The 19,147-nt window shown below is 35.6% G+C and overlaps 1 protein-coding gene across 1 annotated transcript in view; it reads right to left on the bottom strand.

The window, feature by feature from the left end:
- Positions 1 to 2,276: 2,276 nt before the first annotated feature.
- LOC126259739 (thyrotroph embryonic factor-like) overlaps positions 2,277 to 19,147 on the bottom strand; it is a 641,028-nt gene continuing 624,157 nt past the window's right edge. Inside the window, exons 5-7 of the mRNA XM_049956725.1 lie at positions 18,128 to 18,231; positions 12,509 to 12,646; positions 2,277 to 3,449 (exon numbers count right to left, since the gene is read on the bottom strand). Of these exons, the coding sequence (XP_049812682.1) occupies positions 3,363 to 3,449; positions 12,509 to 12,646; positions 18,128 to 18,231 (329 nt within the window). The 3' untranslated portion in view covers positions 2,277 to 3,362. The remainder of the gene's footprint in view (positions 3,450 to 12,508; positions 12,647 to 18,127; positions 18,232 to 19,147) is intronic.

The raw sequence follows: 19,147 nt of genomic DNA, 5'->3' as shown, positions 1-19,147 counted from the left end.
TAAAAGCAGTGAAATCAATACTTTAGGTATTTCTAAGGGGGCAAGTTGTATACATGTTACTAGTGAACTTGTATCCACCACTGAAGCAGTACCCTAACATTAAACTGTGAAAATGTTTTAGCGAGTCATATTGGCATAATTTACTATCAGTTTTGCTGAAACTATGAACTACTAAACTCAGTAGTTGTCAGTATACTTGATTTCACATGGCAAATCTCCTATTATTGTATGCGTAGTGTTCTGTTAAGGCACCAGAGTGAATTTCAAGCTGTAAAGGAAACCCCAGTTCAAATGTAACATTTTCCCCAGATAAAAAGCCTGATATACAGTTTTGGTTTCATCCTAACCAAACAGAAACACTCCTAGTTTGATTACTGCGAAATACGCACAAATTAAACAACTAACAACATTTACATCCTTATGGAAGAAGTGTAATAAAAATATAACTCCATTAACAGTGATCTGTATCCTGTTTCTCTTCACACATTCTTACCGCGCTTTACAATATAATCATACAAAAACATTATAAATTTATTCCAACACCATTTATATCAAGACTGATTTCTCACCACTGTAATTTCTTGTAGTACTAACTATAAAATCAATACTTTCTAACCAACAACGTGGACCAAGCGGCATGCATTTTCTGAACACAAGCTTGGACACACAGTATTCAGTTCCCATTAAAATGCTTAATAAAATATATATATTGTGTGTGATGTAAATATATTTGTATATTATATATATATATATTATATTTATCTCATAGACATCTATCAGAAATCCATGCTATATTTCTGCACTAAAACAATTGAACTGTTTGGCGTAGTATATTTTAACATATATACATTTTTATTTTGAAGCTATTCACATTAACAAAATCCAACCTCAACATATCCAACATCAACTTTTAAAAAGTAAAGCTAGATATTCTATTGACAAAGTTATCTGTTAATTATGATTCACGAGTTTTAAAACAAAAATGTGGAAACAATATTACAGGCGAGAACTTTATCTACAGAATACAATGAAACAATAACATGCTTATTTTGTATCAGCTTCTAGCTGACAAATAGTCAGTGATCAATTACTTACAACATACATGTAAAAAGTTTATACTACTTTTCAACAACATGAATTAATAACATGAACATTTATACTATGTTCAACACAGACCAATGCGCCCACTACACAAAGTGATTTAAGTTTTAACAAAGAGACGATTCCCCTTTATACACACATCTATACTAATATTTTGTACAAAATATCAGCTACACCAATTTGGTTTTGACTATATGGTAATAGCAGCACACACAGAGAGAGAGAAAGAAAGAAAGGAAGGAAAGGAAACTTAAAATTAACACCAGATTATTTTGATATTTGGGCAATAAGCTATATGTATTTACCAGTATTTACATGAAAGCATACACAAACCATGGTTACACTTAAATCATGACATGATTACTTTAGGTGCTATCATAGTTGACTTTGAACATTACTATAAAAGATTTATTTACTATTTGCTCAATTGTATTTGAATGCGTTCCTGCCAGCAGCAACGGCTTACACACATAGATAGATGCATAAAGTGTAGATATCTCTTGACACCAGTATTTCCGGCCTGCCGGTAAATCAGTTTTATGGAATATGTAAACAGAAACAGCAATAACAGTTGCTTTATATTTATGGAGGAAAAGAACATACTTTATACAATTGTTTGTCATTTATTCAAACATTTAATTAAAAATATCAAACAGCCAGAAAGAGAAAACAAAACATATATTTACGAATTATAAGAGTGAGTTCTTGTCAGAATTGATAAACACGGAGGAAACTATGGTAAAACCTAGCAAATTTACATTCAGTGTCCTTGAGAAACCTTTCTTCATTAATTTTTTTAAACAAAGTAAACCCTTAGACAACTTTCTTTTATATTCATAATGGATACCGGTAATATCAAGGCACAGCTTTCTTGTCAATTAAGTTTGTGTACAGTTGCTCTGTCCACATGTGATAAAAGTGCTATAAGCCTTTTTTTTTATTAACAATGTAACCAGGACGCCAGTGGTTTCATAACAGAAATTTCTGTTAGTCTGAAACTTCCTGGCAGATTAAAACTGTGTGCCCGACCGAGACTCGAACTCGGGACCTTTGCCTTTCGCGGGCAAGTGCTCTACCATCTGAGCTACCGAAGCACGACTCACGCCCGGTCTCACAGCTTTACTTCTGCCAGTATCTCGTCTCCTACCTTCCAAACTTTACAGAAGCTCTCCTGCAGTCTACTTCATGATTTGCTACTCACACTTGTACAGTGATTTAACAATTCTAATTTATTTGTTTTATTCACTCCCAGATGTCTTCAACATATGTATCGAACTGTCTATTTTCTCCTTCTGTATATTTGTTTCACTCTGAGAGTCTAATCAGTACCCTGTCTGTTCTATGTAAAGTGCTCAGTTTTGAACTAGCTTCCTCAGTGCATAACAATGTCACAATTAATCCTGTGTGTGCACGTGTGTGTTTGCTTCATGTGTAAATACATAAAGCGTTTGATATCATTTCATCTGAGTAAATGTTACTGGTTGGGCTTTCTCTTACAAAATCAAAGTTCTATTCGTATATATTGAATTAAAAATATATATATATTTCTGAGCATTCTAAAATCCTATACCCTGTCATCAGTTAAAACAATCACAAGTCTACACTATGATACTCTAAATTACAATAATATTATTCATGTACAGATGTGCTCATGTCTTGACTGTTCATTAACACCAGACATTAATGTACTTAGACAGTAAAATACATTGTCCCTGTATGAATGGATGCTACTTCAATGAATAAGATTTTGCATTTTTTTTAATGTGGAGGCTGGTGGTTAATAGCTGCCAGAATTGTGTTACTTATTTACCTCCTAGATAGCTTCTGCAGTTGGTGACAAAGCTGCCTTCTTTAAAGGTCAGAAGCACAAAAATTTCCAATTGCTCCATCATGTGAAAATGGTGATAGCTATGACACATGAAATAATTGCTGCCAAAAGTCATTTTGTTTCTTTTGACAAATGATATTAGTCCATTCTTGTGGCCACCTCACCTCATACTGTAAACACTGAGATAATACATTAATTGCAACAGTTCAGCTGAATTACAATGAGTTTTCAAACTATTCAGCAGTAACTATTGTGGTCACAATTGAGATGAAATAAGGTTCACCTTCCAGTTATGCATTTATAATTAAATGGAATTCAAAAAGTTAAGTATTCCATCTCATGATATAAACATATTTGCTGTGTGAGTCTACTTTGTTTTAGGAACTGCATCAATATTGTGGACAAGGTGGCCATGTTAGACTTGTGTACCCAACTACACATCTGTGAACTTTGATAGTTTGTCTCTTAACAGCATGTTCTCTTTCTTCAATCGGTCCAGCTCCTGTCGTAGGTTCATGTTCTGAAAAAGAAAATATAAAAATTAAAATCACAGTTAAAATGTAATAAGTGAAGTTTGCTGTCAATGGCATTATGAATTTTTAATATATTACTCTCCTAATAAACTGAATACTTGAGTTTCAAGAATATATGCTACAGTTATGCTGCTTTCATGATAAACAGCATGTATAGTTTCCTGTTATTCATTTATCAGATGTGATGTAGCTATTGTTATATTTTATCAGGAATTACTGGTAGCATTCAACCACTTTAATTGTATTAACACACAACAATAACATCAGCTACTGAGAATCAATTCTCTCATCACTAAGTTGTCAACATTTAGCTAATGTGGTTAAAGCATAAAAATCTATAAAAACACATTTGTGTCTTTCATAAAATGAAATAAAAAGATGTTGGACTACAGGTCTTCATCTTACTTTAAAACTGCCCAAGAACTGAGGACCCGAAACACAATACAATTTATGAAAATTTTATTTATAAACACTGCAGATGTGATGTTAAGAGCTTTTAGTTCTGACTATTGACAACTTGATGATGAGAGCACTGTCTCCTGAAAAGTAGTGTTGAATTGTGTTAAGTCCACTAAAACAAGTTGATTGCTTCCAGTAATTACTGATAATGGAAAATTTGTTCTGATTACTACATTTTACATAACAGTAACAAAATGATCAATGGTCTGACTATCTGCTACATGGCAGAAGCATTAAGTGTTAGACGGGCACATAAATAAAAACTGGAATGTGGTAGCTTAAGTTGTAAATGTTTGGTCTTATTCAGAGCACACAGACCTGTACATACACACAAATCTACATTCTCCCATCAAAGAAGGCCGACTGGATTTAATAAAACGAGTGGTTATCTTCAGTTACTTCTATTCTGACAACTATTTTGCAGTTGTGTATAGATGTGATTACAAGTTCCATTTATTAATTTCAACAAATGGAAGAATTTAACTGCTTTCAAATAATTTTAGATATCTTGCATATTAACATGTAATGCCATAAAAGCAGAACATGGTATAGTCAGTCTGCAAACCGAAGAGTGAATAGGCAAGTCCCCACTCTGTCTATCCAGCTGTGTCACAAAGAGCACCTACAACCTTTCCCACAAACTTACATAGACCATTCCAAGTGCACCTTTTGTATCCGTGGTGACACATTGTGCAGGCTCACTCAGGGAGTGTTTATTTTTTGCTTAACATGTTAAAACTACACAAAATACACCAGAAACGTGCATAAACAGAATCTACATAAATAACAGAATGCTGCACTGAAATTGATTCTTAGTCGTCCTCTACAACAGGTATAGTGTTCTTCTGGGAAAGGCCACTACCCCTACCACAACTGCTGATTGCTCTTCAGTTTACAAAATGCATACATAACTCGAGATAAATGTGATATAACTTTTCAGTTATAGCTATGCTACAAGTATGAAATGTGTAACCTGTTTAAGTATACTTAAGCACAGAAGCATATAATAATGCATGTGTGTTCACACTAGAACCTCTTATAGACAGCTCTTTAAACAGATGGCATACTGACAAAAGTCTCACAGTATGTACACCAATAAGCCAAAACATTATGGCCAGTGCACACCACAATATTGGATGCTACCTGCTGGCGTTGTGGGCACATGACGCAGTAACAAAAGTATGTAAATGGAGTGACACAGACAGGGGTCACCCTAGCAAAGATTGAAAATGGGGGAAATCCACTGAGGTAAGTGACTTTGTCAAAGGGCAGATTATTATTATTATTATTATTATCTTTACTTTCTCAGACGTTAAGTCTGGTGAGGAATGGAGCGACGCGGACCTTTATCAAGCATCACTTCCTTTTTGCTGTACGGTATATGTTATATTGCATTTAGGAACTTTCGGGTAATTGAACATGTATCAATAATTACGGATTTCTGTAATTGTATATATATGTTTGGATGTAGCTGTATTGCATTGATGTATTGGTGGATATTGTGTGGTATGACTCCTGTAGTTGATAGTATAATTGGTATGATGTCAACTTTATCCTGATGCCACATGTCCTTGACTTCCTCAGCCAGTTGGATGTATTTTTCAATTTTTTCTCCTGTTTTCTTTTGTATATTTGTTGTATTGGGTATGGATATTTCGATTAGTTGTGTTAATTTCTTCTTTTTATTGGTGAGTATGATGTCAGGTTTGTTATGTGGCGTTGTTTTATCTGTTATAATGGTTCTGTTCCAGTATAATTTGTATTCATCATTCTCCAGTACATTTTGTGGTGCATACTTGTATGTGGGAATGTATTGTTTTATTAGTTTATGTTGTATGGCAAGTTGTTGATGTATTATTTTTGCGACATTGTCATGTCTTCTGGGGTATTCTGTATTTGCTAGTATTGTACATCCGCTTGTGATGTGATCTACTGTTTCTATTTGTTGTTTGCAAAGTCTGCATTTATCTGTTGTGGTATTGGGATCTTCAATAATATGCTTGCTGTAATATCTGGTGTTTATTGTTTGATCCTGTATTGCAATCATGAATCCTTCTGTCTCACTGTATATATTGCCTTTTCTTAGCCATGTGTTGGATGCGTCTTGATCGATGTGTGGCTGTGTTAGATGATATGGGTGCTTGCCATGAAGTGTTTTCTTTTTCCAATTTGCTTTCTTCGTATCTGTTGATGTTATGTGATCTAAAGGGTTGTAGAAGTGGTTATGAAATTGCAGTGGTGTAGCCGATGTATTTATATGAGTGATTGCCTTGTGTATTTTGCTAGTTTCTGCTCGTTCTAGAAAGAATTTTCTTAAATTGTCTACCTGTCCATAATGTAGGTTTTTTATGTCGATAAATCCCCTTCCTCCTTCCTTTCTGCTTAATGTGAATCTTTCTGTTGCTGAATGTATGTGATGTATTCTATATTTGTGGCATTGTGATCGTGTAAGTGTATTGAGTGCTTCTAGGTCTGTGTTACTCCATTTCACTACTCCAAATGAGTAGGTCAATATTGGTATGGCATAAGTATTTATAGCTTTTGTCTTGTTTCTTGCTGTCAGTTCTGTTTTCAGAATTTTTGTTAGTCTTTGTCTATATTTTTCTGTTAGTTCTTCTTTAATATTTGTATTATCTATTCCTTTTTTTGCCTGTATCCTAGATATTTATAGGCATCCGTTTTTTCCATCGCTTCTATGCAGTCGCTGTTATCCAATATGTAATCTTCTTGTTTAGTGTGTTTTCCCTTGACTATGCTATTTTTCTTACATTTGTCTGTTCCAAAAGCCATACTTATATCATTGCTGAATCCTTCTGTTATCTTTAGTAATTGGTTGAGTTGTTGATTGGTTGCTGCCAGTAGTTTTAGATCATCCATGTATAGCAAATGTGTGATTTTGTGTGGGTATGTTCCAGTAATATTGTATCCATAATTTGTATTATTTAGCATGTTGGATAGTGGGTTCAGAGCAAGGCAGAACCAGAAAGGACTTAATGAGTCTCCTTGGTATATTCCACACTTAATCTGTATTGGCTGTGATGTGATATTATTAGAGTTTGTTTGGATATTAAGTGTGGTTTTCCAGTTTTTCATAACTATGTTTAGGAACTGTATCAATTTAGGATCTACTTTGTATATTTCCAATATCTGTAGTAACCATGAGTGGGGTACACTATCAAAAGCTTTTTGGTAATCAATGTATGCGTAGTGTAGTGACCTTTGTTTAGTTTTAGCTTGATATGTCACCTCTGCATCTATTATCAGTTGCTCTTTACATCCTCGTGCTCCTTTGCAACAGCCTTTTTGTTCTTCATTTATAATTTTGTTCTGTGTTGTATGTGTCATTAATTTCTGTGTAATGACTGAAGTTAATATTTTGTAGATTGTTGGTAGGCATGTTATGGGGCGATATTTAGCTGGGTTTGCTGTGTCTGCTTGATCTTTAGGTTTCAGATAGGTTATTCCATGTGTAAGTGTATCAGGGAATGTGTATGGGTCTGCAATGTAACTGTTAAATAATTTAGTTAGATGTGAATGTGTTGAGGTGAACTTCTTTAGCCAGAAATTTGCTATTTTATCATTTCCAGGGGCTTTCCAATTGTGCGTAGAATTAATTGCTCGGGTGACTTCATGTTGCAAAATTATCACTTGAGGCATTTGTGGTATCATCTTGTATGAGTCTGTTTCTGCTTGTATCCACCGTGCATGCCTGTTATGTTGTACCGGGTTTGACCATATGTTGCTCCAGAAGTATTCCATGTCTGTTATGTTTGGTGGATTGTCTATTTTAATGTGTGTGTTATCTATTGTCTGGTAAAATTTCTTTTGGTTTGTGTTGAATGTTTGGTTTTGTTTCCTTCTATTTTCACTTTTTTTTGTATCTTCTAAGTCGTTTGGCCAATGCTTGTAACTTCTGCTTCTTTTCATCTAATTGCTCCATTGCTTCTTGTTGTGAGATTTTACCTAACCTTTTTCGTTTTTTTTCTGATATTTCATTTCTTATAAATTGTGTTAGCTGTCCGATGTCTTTTCTCAGTTTTTCTATTCTGATCTGTAGCCTGTGTTGCCATGCTGGTTTTGTGGGTTTCTTCTGTGTGTTGGTTGGTTCTGATCTCTGCCTAGTGTGTATATTTAGTGTAGTGAGTGCTCCTACATAAACCAGTAGTTGTAACTCTTCCATTGTTGTATTTTCATTTATTTTGTTGTGTATGATTGTGTTGATAGTTGTTATTGTTGTTTCGACTTGTGGGTTATTTGGTGGTCTATGCAAGAATGGTCTAATGTCTGTATTTGTGTCTTTGTATTCTATATATGTCAGCTGAAATTTCTCTTCTATATCTAACATGTGTGTCACTTCGTGTTCTATTTGTGCTTGTTCTGGTGGCTGTCTTAAGATGTCGTTTTCCTCTGATTGTTTAATTGATGTGTGTTGTTCTTTGTTTGTTTGCTCTGGGATGTTTGAGTCCATTACTGTATTTTCTTCTTCTTCTTCTGATTGCACATTATTTTGTTCTAGTATTTGTTGTACTTGTTGTACTTGTTGTTTGATGTTTTCTAATTCTGACTGGGGTATCCTGTTATTTTTGATTATTACACGGATCTGATCAGCTAGTCGTTGTTCTGTTAAAAATTTTAATTCTGGGTATCTGGTAATAAATGTTGTGTGTACTTGTGATCTGTATCCAGTTGTGTTGGTTCCTAGGTTTGTTGCTTGGTAATAACAGAACATGAGGTGTCGATTAACTTCATCTGACCATCTCATCCTCTGTCTTTGTTTTCCTTCTAGGGTGGTTGCAGGAAGCATATCCTGCAAAACACCTCTATTTGGATTTAAATCATTTTCCAGTTGGCTAGCAGTGTCGTTACCATTGTGGGCGGGTATAGGGTTCAAGCGTCGTCCCCGACCATGACGGCGCTTGTCCGAGGCTTCTTTAGTTCTGTCCTGAACCAAGTAATCACACTAAAAGGGGGGTTAGCCCTATTAGTGGTTTGTTCTTTTCGTCGCCTTTTACGACTGGCAGAACATACCGGAGGCCTATTCTTTTCCCGGGCCTCCATTATTATTATTATTATTATTATTATTATCATTATGTTATTATGCAGAGTCTGTGAATGAGTATATTCCTTTATGAAGGTCTTGTCAACAGTCAATCAAAGCAACAGTCACAATTCTAGGGACGGGAGATAGAGAGAGAGATAGAGAGAGAGAGAGAGAGACTGACTTTGGACAAATAATGGTGGTATGCATGAAAAAAAAAATCTACTTCAGAAATCGTGTAAGCTTTTATGATCCACCAACAAGCAAATAACTTACTGGGCATGACTGATAGTTCTATCAATGGTCTGAATGTTCTCAGAGGGGCTTGTAGGTAACGGAAATGTCAAGTTATAGGTCATCTGATTTCACTGTTTTGGAGCCTGCACATTATAGACTTGTAAAATGTTACTGAATTTACCTCAAAAATTAGTACAATATCCAAACTAGCAACTGAGAATGTTAGTGTCTTTGACACAATGTGACAAGATAGAAAAAGAGTGAAAGGCTGGAGTCCTACTTCACAAAAAAACGAAAGATTGAAGAAGTGAGAATATGTAAAGTGTACAGAAACTCACAGAGTTTGATGAAATGTAAGGGCAGGAGATGTGCCATAATGGTCATCATGTATCATGACTATGCATTTCTAGAGGAAAATTCTATGAATGACATCATGCAAAAGCCAATTGTCATGGATAACAACCTGGATGTGGGAGGATAGGAGCTATTACCAGTTGCAAAGCACTCAAATGATCCACAGCAGCAAAAAAAGACCACAAACTTTTTACCATTTATTGGGCACTGTAAGTTTCATTATATTTATGTATTTGTTCCATATAAAAATCACAGTAGCAAAAATTACAGAATGCAAGCATCCTCAGTTGGATGCCCACTTTGAAGACCAAAAGTTACTGTCTTATGGACAGGCAATTTTCCAGATTATTTACCAAGCACAACAAAGAAATGTCCAAAAAGAGGGTATGGAGTAACCATCATATGTAGATGTAGATGATGAGGCTTTCAAAAACAAACATCACACTCATGTGTAAAATGTGAAGTCCCTTTTGTGTGCAGCACCACATTTTAAAATTTTCTACACTGAAAATGACATGAAATTTTGGTAACACAAAATGCACTTGCTTCTTTAATACATTCTATTTCACCTTAATCCATTTAAATTTCAGTTCATACATTAAAATCCAAAAATGTGTTTTCATGAGTTAGCAAGGCATATGGTGTGTTATTGCCAGCCTACAGTAAGTGAGAACAACCCAATGAGGCACAGGTACATGCACATAAAATATCCACTTAATCTTTGTGCTGGCTTCCAAAATTATCTAATTAATGACCTATTTCTGGTATAGAGATGAGGCATCAGTAGTATTTGGATAACACTAATTGCATATTGTTGGAACATCTTGAACTTACATAATATTAGTGACTGGACTAATTTTCACTCTCATGTGGAAGTCATGTAGAAACATGGACAATGGAAGTCTGTAGGAGGAAATAATTTCGATGCACACAAAAATGGCAATTTTCCTATTTAAAAATGTTAGATGTTGTGAATGTATGTTCTTCTTACGTTATTAACATCTAATGTATTAAAGGCGTAACATAGAAGTACCAAAATTTACCACGATGTATAATATACAGTTAATGTGTAAAAAATTGAGATATTTTTGTAACTGAATGTAATGTGGAAATGACATTCACACTCCAGCTGAATGTAAGTACTTTAATACTTTAACACACATGTCGCTCAGCAACTTCCAACTGTTTCAGTTGGGTCTATGTATTAATCACAGAATTATTTTTTATTTAGACAGTAATCTCCAACTCTGAGCACTAAAACATGTAACTGAATGTAAATCACCTGAAGGTTGGCACAAGCCCAAAACTGGTCACACATTTAAAATCATCTTTTATTGTGACTGGTAGTGATTATTATTCTACACCGGATATTGTTTCATGTTGTGAGAAATTTATAAAGCCAAGTTAAATGTGTTGATGGAGATACCGAGTTATAATAGTTACATTAGGATGAGAATATCGAACAATAAAGACAAAAACAGTGGCTTTGATGAAGTTACAGTTGTAATGATAGTAAGAGAAAGGCAAGTGTCTTATATGAGACTGTCAGTGGACTGAGGTTGTCCAACACATTTTTCTGAATATTTTGGTATAAGGGTCCTATAGTCTCTGGTAGCTCACTACACAGTAATTACATAATTACAACTTACTCAGTTGGTCGGCCCAGTTACATTTGTTCCTGTGATTACACTTTACCAAGAATGAAAAAGCCTGTAATATGTAATCATTAAAATGTAAAATGACACAAAACACACAATGTAATGGAATAACCCTCAGACTGATGCAAAAGATTTTCTCTGCCTCGTGATGATTGGGTGTTGTGTGCTGTCCTTAGGTTAGTTGGGTTTAAGTAGTTCTAAGTTCTAGGGGACTGATGACCATAGATGTTAAGTCCCATAGTGCTCAGAGCCATTTGAACCATTTGAACTGATGCAAAAATACTATGATGGGGTTTCCATAACTATGAGAACAGCTCAGCATCATGCTGTTGCACCTCTCCTCCATTGTATTTAGTAAAACCATACACAAGGTGTATATTTGACAACTCCTTACCAGTAAACTTATCTATATTACTGTCTGTCACTATTAACATACAGCTTACAACCAGAAAAGTAAATCCAAGATGGAACTGAGCTGTAGTGTATGTAAGCTTGATGGCAAAGAGTAAACTGGGCCTTATTACTGCCAGCAGCCAGTATTTTGAGTGAAGGGAACAAGTTTCTTTCTAAACAAGAAACACAACACATGTTGACAACAATTCCACCATTGTGCAGATATTTTCCATGCCATACAGATACATTAAACAATTTTCATGAAAGCTATTATATTAACCATTCAGGATGTACGTAAATAGTCTCTCCTGTTCACCTTTACTTAAGATACTCAAATTTCATATTTTTCTATAAGCTGAGTGTTGATTACATCATTAGAAACATTACAGTGTTGCATCTTATGTAACTAACAACAGCTGAATAAATATGGATGTTGGCCTAAAAATACTTTCATCAATAAGATTTAAGAGGAGCTGCTGAGAGTGTTATTTAAAATTGAGGCCATTATGGGCAGGGTACAAAGATTGGTCTGGAGATTCGGCACAGCTTTTTTGAAAGAACCATATGGCACTTTACCAATACAAATAATGCAAGGATGGGGATTTATAGCCCTCTACTCCTGAATATGTATCCAGAGCCAAAACAACACTGCTATACGACTAGTTCACACTAAAGCATTCAAATATTCTGTTTACATGTTATAGTGAATTTATAATGTCTCTTGAGGTATACAGTACAGTGGAAGGAAAGGCTATTTGTCATTTCAGAGTTAAATAATTCCTGACAGTCTTAATTTTTTCCTTAAACAATTTGGCATTATCTGCTGAATATGAATGCTTTCATTTTATGTACATGGATTTTCTGAAATTTATTTTCAGCTTGCATACACAGCTAACTAAACACTCACCTCCTTCTCTAAAAATCCTGCACGCAGTGCTATTTGATTTTCCTTGACACGCCTTGCATCACGAGACCTCTTTGCTGCCAAGTTATTTTTGCGGCGCCGTGCCCAGTACTTCTCATCCTTCATATCATCCGGAACAAACTGAAAGTTAAACAGAAAATTCTATAAAACGCACAAAACTGATAGAAGCCAATATAAGAGGTGTTTGTAAACAGAAAGAAAAAACTGAATTTTTATAAGTAGGTTGTGTCTTTTGGTTTTTAAGAAACTTTTCAATTATAACATTGATTTTAAACAACCATTAGAATCTGGTAATTGTGTGGGCTATTTACAGGTTCTATGCACCTACAGTTAGTGGTTGGCATACAGAGACTGTAAAAAGAGGATTAGAAGAATAATGGAGGAAGCCCAAAGTGTGATGTGTGTGATGTGTTACAAGGCTATCATTAACTGCACACTAATAAAGAATGAAATTTTTATCATGTATGCAGCAGACCCCACTTATCAGACAAATTAGAAAATGAGAGTATTTATCAAACGCACTGATATCAGTGGATATCTAGCATCTGAATATGCTCTTTTCAGAGGTATCCACTCCTCTTTACCTGAACTGCTTACTCCGGGGTTTCTTATAACAGTATACACATCCTGAAGGAACAAGTTGTCAGTAGATATTACATAAAGAATTAGAAACATATGAAGATTAAAAGTAAGACCTATTATTAACTACTACTCCTTTGTATATGCTTTCTGACCTCCTGTAATATGGGATACAAAATTTCTGACAGAGAATTTTATTATACATAGTCATTTCACACCAGCTGCAGAGAGATTGGCCTGGGACCAAAAACAATAATACTAAAAAGTGCATTGTAGGTATTTCTACATTACAACCAAAAATAAAAAATCTAAGTTAGCAAATGACATACTGAACTATCCCCTCTGCAGCACTGCAGAAACTCATTGGCCAAATAAGCTGAACTCTACCTTGTTTGCATATGTCAGAACAAGCACTCAAATTTACAGCACTGTCAGTACTATCCTTACATGTGTCAGCTAAAAGCATAAAATAATGTTAGTAGCACTTGGTACAGTGGACTTTGATGCTCAGGATTTGGAAATTTACATCTAAAAGTTTCTCTACTGATTCTCACTGAAGCTCCTGTGAATAGAAGGTCAACTGAGAATGTAAAACACAAAAACCCAGAAAGTTTTGGATCTCTGGATGTATGCAGTGACTGTGAGATGGAAACTACTCAAAATTTGTCAAGTAACCCATATTTTCCAAAAGAGGTACAATAGTGGTTGAGAGGTGCTTGGGCGTTGGATGGGATGGTATGGTGTAACTCCACAATATCTTAATGAGGTGGCCACTTGTAATCTTCTGATGCAAATGTGCAGAGCTGTAGTGGCTCACCAATGGCTGTGAATTGGCGAGCTGTTACGTCTTCCTACAATTGTACCTAAAGATAACAAGCAGCTATCTTGCTCAAATAATTGTCAGTTTCCATAACACTGTCTGACACAATGTCAGATAACCTTCCATGCAGCTTTTATGTCAGAAAAGCTTCAAGAATACAATAGTATTTATCACTGACACATGTGCTAACAATTATTTTCCTTTGTGGAAGGTTCTTGCCATGTTAAGTACTCCAATAAGTCATCAGTGAATTTTCTTTTTAAGTGAACAGTAAGGTGGGTTGAGAAACGTGTTATTGGTTTGAGATGAAGGAGAGAGAATATGGCTTAGAATTGGTTGTAAGAAGGAGAGTCTGTAGGTGGAAATAAGTGGCTGATGAATCATTTTTTATGTAGTGGCGACAGATTTTACATCAAGATACATTACTTTGAATGGCTTGCATTATTTTCTGAAAATGTAAATAACTGTTTTCACGAAAAGTAAAGATTACTAAGGTAGTTGTCTCTTGTCTTTACAGTGAACTACTTAAATTATGATAGTCAGCAACCACTGTGATCATTTAGGTGAAATGGAAAGAGCACATAAACAGTGTGTACAGCCACTTCTAACGTCTCATACTGAGACTGGGGACTTAATGTGCAAACCATATGATAACTGAGAGTTGCACACTGCGTAATATATAAAAGATGTAATGGAAATAAGAAGGCACCAGAGGATAAACTAATGACTAAGGCTTGCCTTTGTAAACAACTGGGAAGTTATATGCTTTATTTGATGATTTTGTGGACCCTTTCTGCTACCTAGCAGTAAATGGGAGGCAGACAGTGTCAAAAGAGGAGAGGAAGAGCACAGGATGAAGTCTTACAGATTCTGCACAGAAAATGTACTGCATTTTAAGGAGAGAGACAGCACCAAATTCTCATTTAATAGGGTAACTTTCAATTGAAATAAAATGCATACATCATATTTATTATACACGGTCATGTTCAAACAAACATTCCGCTCTCTTACAGTTAGTAAAACAGAAGACACCATATTCTGGACTTGAGGGTAGAATGGGAAGCTCCTGTGGAAAGCAAATATTTATGACTTCCTGCAGAAGCTGAACATTACATTTACTTTGAGAATATTCATCACAGTTCACACCTCTAACATGATGAAACCTGTTTACTTTTCATTCTTTCATTCCTTGATGTTATGTGGGACCATATTTTGGGACAAGCCAGGGCAACAGAAAGTGAGCCACTCATGCTACTAACTTATTAATTTCAAAGATATATGAAACAGGCAAAATACCCTCAGAGTTCAAGAAGAATATAATAATTCCAATTCCACAGGAAGACGGTGAAATGTAGAACAAGGGAGGCAATACTGACCCTATGAATAATCACAGAAGACAGGTTAAGGAAAGGCAAACCTACATTTATAGCATTTGTAGACTTAGGGAAAGCTTTTGACAATGTTGACTGGAATACTCCCTTCAAAATTATGAGGGAAGCAGGGGTAAAATACAAGGAGTGGAAGGCAATTTACAATTTGTGCAGAAACCAGATGGCAGTTACAAGAGTCGTGGGGCGTGGTAGGGTAACAGTGGTTGACAAGGGAGTGAGACAGGGTTGGAGCCTATCTCCCATGTTATTCAATCTGTACACTGAGCAAGCAGTAAAGGAAACAAAAGAAAAATCTGTAGTAGGAACATAAGTCCAGAGAGAAGAAATAAAATCTTTGAGGTCTGCTGATCACATTGTAATTCTCTCACAGATGACAAAGGCGTTGGAGAGTATTTGAATGAATGGACAGGGTCTTGAAAGGAGTATGTAAGATGAACATCAACAAAAGCAAAACTAGGACGATGGAATGCAGTCGAGTTAAATCAGTCAATGCTGAGGCAATTGTGTTAGGAAACAAGAAACTTAAAGTAGTAGATGAGTTTTGCTACTTGGGCAGCAAAATAGCTGATCATGGCCAAAGTAGAGAGGATATAAAATGTAGAGTGACAGTGGCAAGAAAATCATTTCTGAACAAGAGAAATGTGTTGGCATCAAGTATAAGTTTTAACAAAGTCTTTTCTGAAAAAGAGTGTAGCCATGTACAGAAGTGAAACATGGGCAATAAACAGTTTAGACAAGGAGAGAAGAGAAGCTTTTGAAACGTGGTGCTACAGAAGAATGCTGAAGATTAGGTGGTAAGATCAAATAACTATTGAGGAAGTATTGTACAGAATTGTGGAGCAAAGAAATTTGTGGTACAACATGACTAGAAGGAATCGGTTGGTAGGACATAATCTGAGACATCAAGGGAACATCATCTTAGTACTAGAGGGCAGTGTATGTGTGTGCGGGAGAGGGGGGGGGGGAGATAAAAATACTAGAGGAAGACCAAGGTATTTAATTTATATAGTACGCAGATTCAGAAGCATGTAGGTTGCAGTAGTTACTCGGAGATGAGGGTAACGAGCGATCACCAACTTAGTACTGGAGAGAAGTGTGGCAGGTAAAAATCTTGGAGGGAGATCAATAAATTTATACAGTAAGCAGATGCAGAAGGATGTTGGACGCAGTAGTTGCTCAGAGATGAGGAGTACTGCACAGGATACAGTAGCCTGGAGAGCTGCATAAAACCAGTCTTTGGACTAAAGACTGCAACAACAGGTCTCTATTTAATAAGATGGGGAACTGTCCCAGGCATTCATTAAAATCATTGTACACCTACTCACTTATGAGATTTGTAATTAATAACACACTTTTAAAATGAACAGTAGTATTCAGTCTGTGAACACAAGACAGAGAAATTATCTTTATGTTGTAAACTTATCCTCAAATACTATTACCATAATATGCAGCACTCTGGAACACACAGTTTCTATGGCCTTCCATAAAAGTTGGTGGTTGTCTTGAGAAACCACAAATTTACAAACACAAGCTAAAGTAGATCCCCTGAATTAGTCCTGAAAGCATCTGTGTGCACTTATGAGGTAGACTTTCACCTCACTGTAGGTGAATCTCTCTCACCTTGATGTCTGAGTGACCTATTCTTCCAGTTACTCTCTCCTCCCTGAGGAAGAAACTAATAGTCCTGAAAGCTAGGACAGTGTCATACGCTTTTCTTTTATATGTATCTATAGTTAATACTCAATATTTTGTCTCCTGAAGATAAGAACCACCAAAAGTTCTGTCTTATAATTTAATAGTTTTCTCAAATGAAAAAATCTTTTTATATTAAGGTTCTCCTTGGAAAACTATTTGCTTGGAAATGAATTCTTGCTCTACTTTCAGTCACTTGATACCACTTTAACATTCAGTGTAGCAGTATAATAATGGACTGTTGTTTGTTATGACACCATGAAGAAAAAATCCTGTCACCCACAAGTGAATACTGGTTAATGCAATTGTCGATGCACAAAATTAATAACATATAGTCATTTCTAATGGTATGCTAGCAATATGCCCAAAATGACCTGTAATGTGTCTTGATAATGTTCCGCTTGCTATTATGGAAGAGAAATAGAATTAGCTGCAATTTGCACGAAAATGCTACAAGATGAGATGGGCATCTGGATGCCCTTTTAATAACTTTACTTATGTCTTGACCACTTTTATTTTTCATCAACGTGGAAGGTTGATAAAAATAAAAGGGTGGCCAAGACGTAAGTGAAGTTATTAAAAGAAATAGAATTATTTACTATAAGCCTTCTCAGTGTCTATGTCATTCTATTTGGCACTTTATTTGCCAGTTTTGTCTGTTTCTTTTCTCCAAGTGTACTGGTGCATCTATCTAAAATGCACAATGAGAAAAGATTCTTATAGTGATTTTTTATTTTAGAAAAAAGGTAAGAGATTAGTGTATAAAGCTCATATGACACTGTTTTCTTCTTGTGTAGTGTTTTCGCGTATCTGCATCATCTGGCTGAGGCACAGAAAAGAAAGGAGACAAGGACCTCCTGGCTCACCAAAAGTCTCATTTCAACTAATGGAACAAAACAAAACTCTGTTTAAATGCCAATTATAAGAGACTTAATTGCTATTGTACTTAGATGCATCTAGGGGCTAACTTATAAAGCTTAACAATTTGCAACATTGTCCTATGAGGACTTTCCTGTTTCTCATTTGGTCTTAAAATTTCAGAGTATTCTAACAACAGTGCACAGTTTTGGCACAACGGAAAAGTAATCTGTTATTAAAAATGCACATATTTACAGGTACCTGCTTTCTGGACTTCTTGATCATCGGTTGTGGTTTCAGCTCTTCGTCCGAAAAGGCTCTCGTCCGAGGATCGAAATCACGACCAGATGACGCCAGGGACAGTGCTGAGGACAAAGCTAAAAGTTTGAATTGCATAAAATATTAGTAACATGCTGACGCTTAACTTTTAAACAATAATATCTTAAACTAACAAACTAAAATTATGGAAGATAGTTATGTAAGTGACCAAATGGACGACTGCCCTGTGTACCACGATTGTTGCTACAAATTTTCCATGATTTTGTAATTCTAAATCACAAGCTTCAAAATGCTAATTACACCAAAATCTGAGTGTCATTGTTTTCGTGTTTGCATTCCTTCTAAATGTAATTGGCACCTCTGGCTTCAATTTCACTCTTTAGAGTATTTTGTGCTCCCTGAATACCCACTAATTCTGATGTTAAGTTTTACTCTAGGTCAGCTTAGCAAAATGAAGCAAACTACACACACTTGCACTTAACACACAGACAAATGTAACACAGCCATATTGTCGCACATTGCTAATTTGTTGCATGTGATTAATGAAGCTCATATGGGAGATTTCTTGATAGATTAAATCTGTGTGCAGGACCATGACTGAACTGTAAAGTGATTAAACAAACTAACTGACAACGCAACACAACAGTAACTACATAATTGCCCTATATTATTATTACTACTACTACTTAGTGGCTATGACACAAAACATTGCAAGCCTGCAATCATCCAATTTGTGTCAGTTGAGAGACGATTTACAAACAATGAAAATAGTGCACTCCTTTTAACTTGGTTGATTTTGCAAGAGGGTGTAGAGGAGGGGGGGGGGGGGGGGAAGTGGTGTAGAGGAAGCATAATCTGTAACAAGTATCTACCCTAAGTGTGGAAAGATAGCTTTCTTTTATAAGGAGTTGTAGGTAGCAGATGCACTTATCATTGTATAAGAAAAGGTTCTTAGAAGTAAGTAGTAGAAGTCATTTCATCGACCCATTACTTCGTGATTTA

This window comes from Schistocerca nitens, chromosome 5 (genome assembly GCF_023898315.1).
Source record: "Schistocerca nitens isolate TAMUIC-IGC-003100 chromosome 5, iqSchNite1.1, whole genome shotgun sequence".
Classification (NCBI taxonomy): domain Eukaryota; kingdom Metazoa; phylum Arthropoda; class Insecta; order Orthoptera; family Acrididae; genus Schistocerca; species Schistocerca nitens.
The sequence above is the reverse complement of the archived record's forward strand: the minus strand, read 5'-3'. Positions and strand labels throughout refer to the sequence as shown.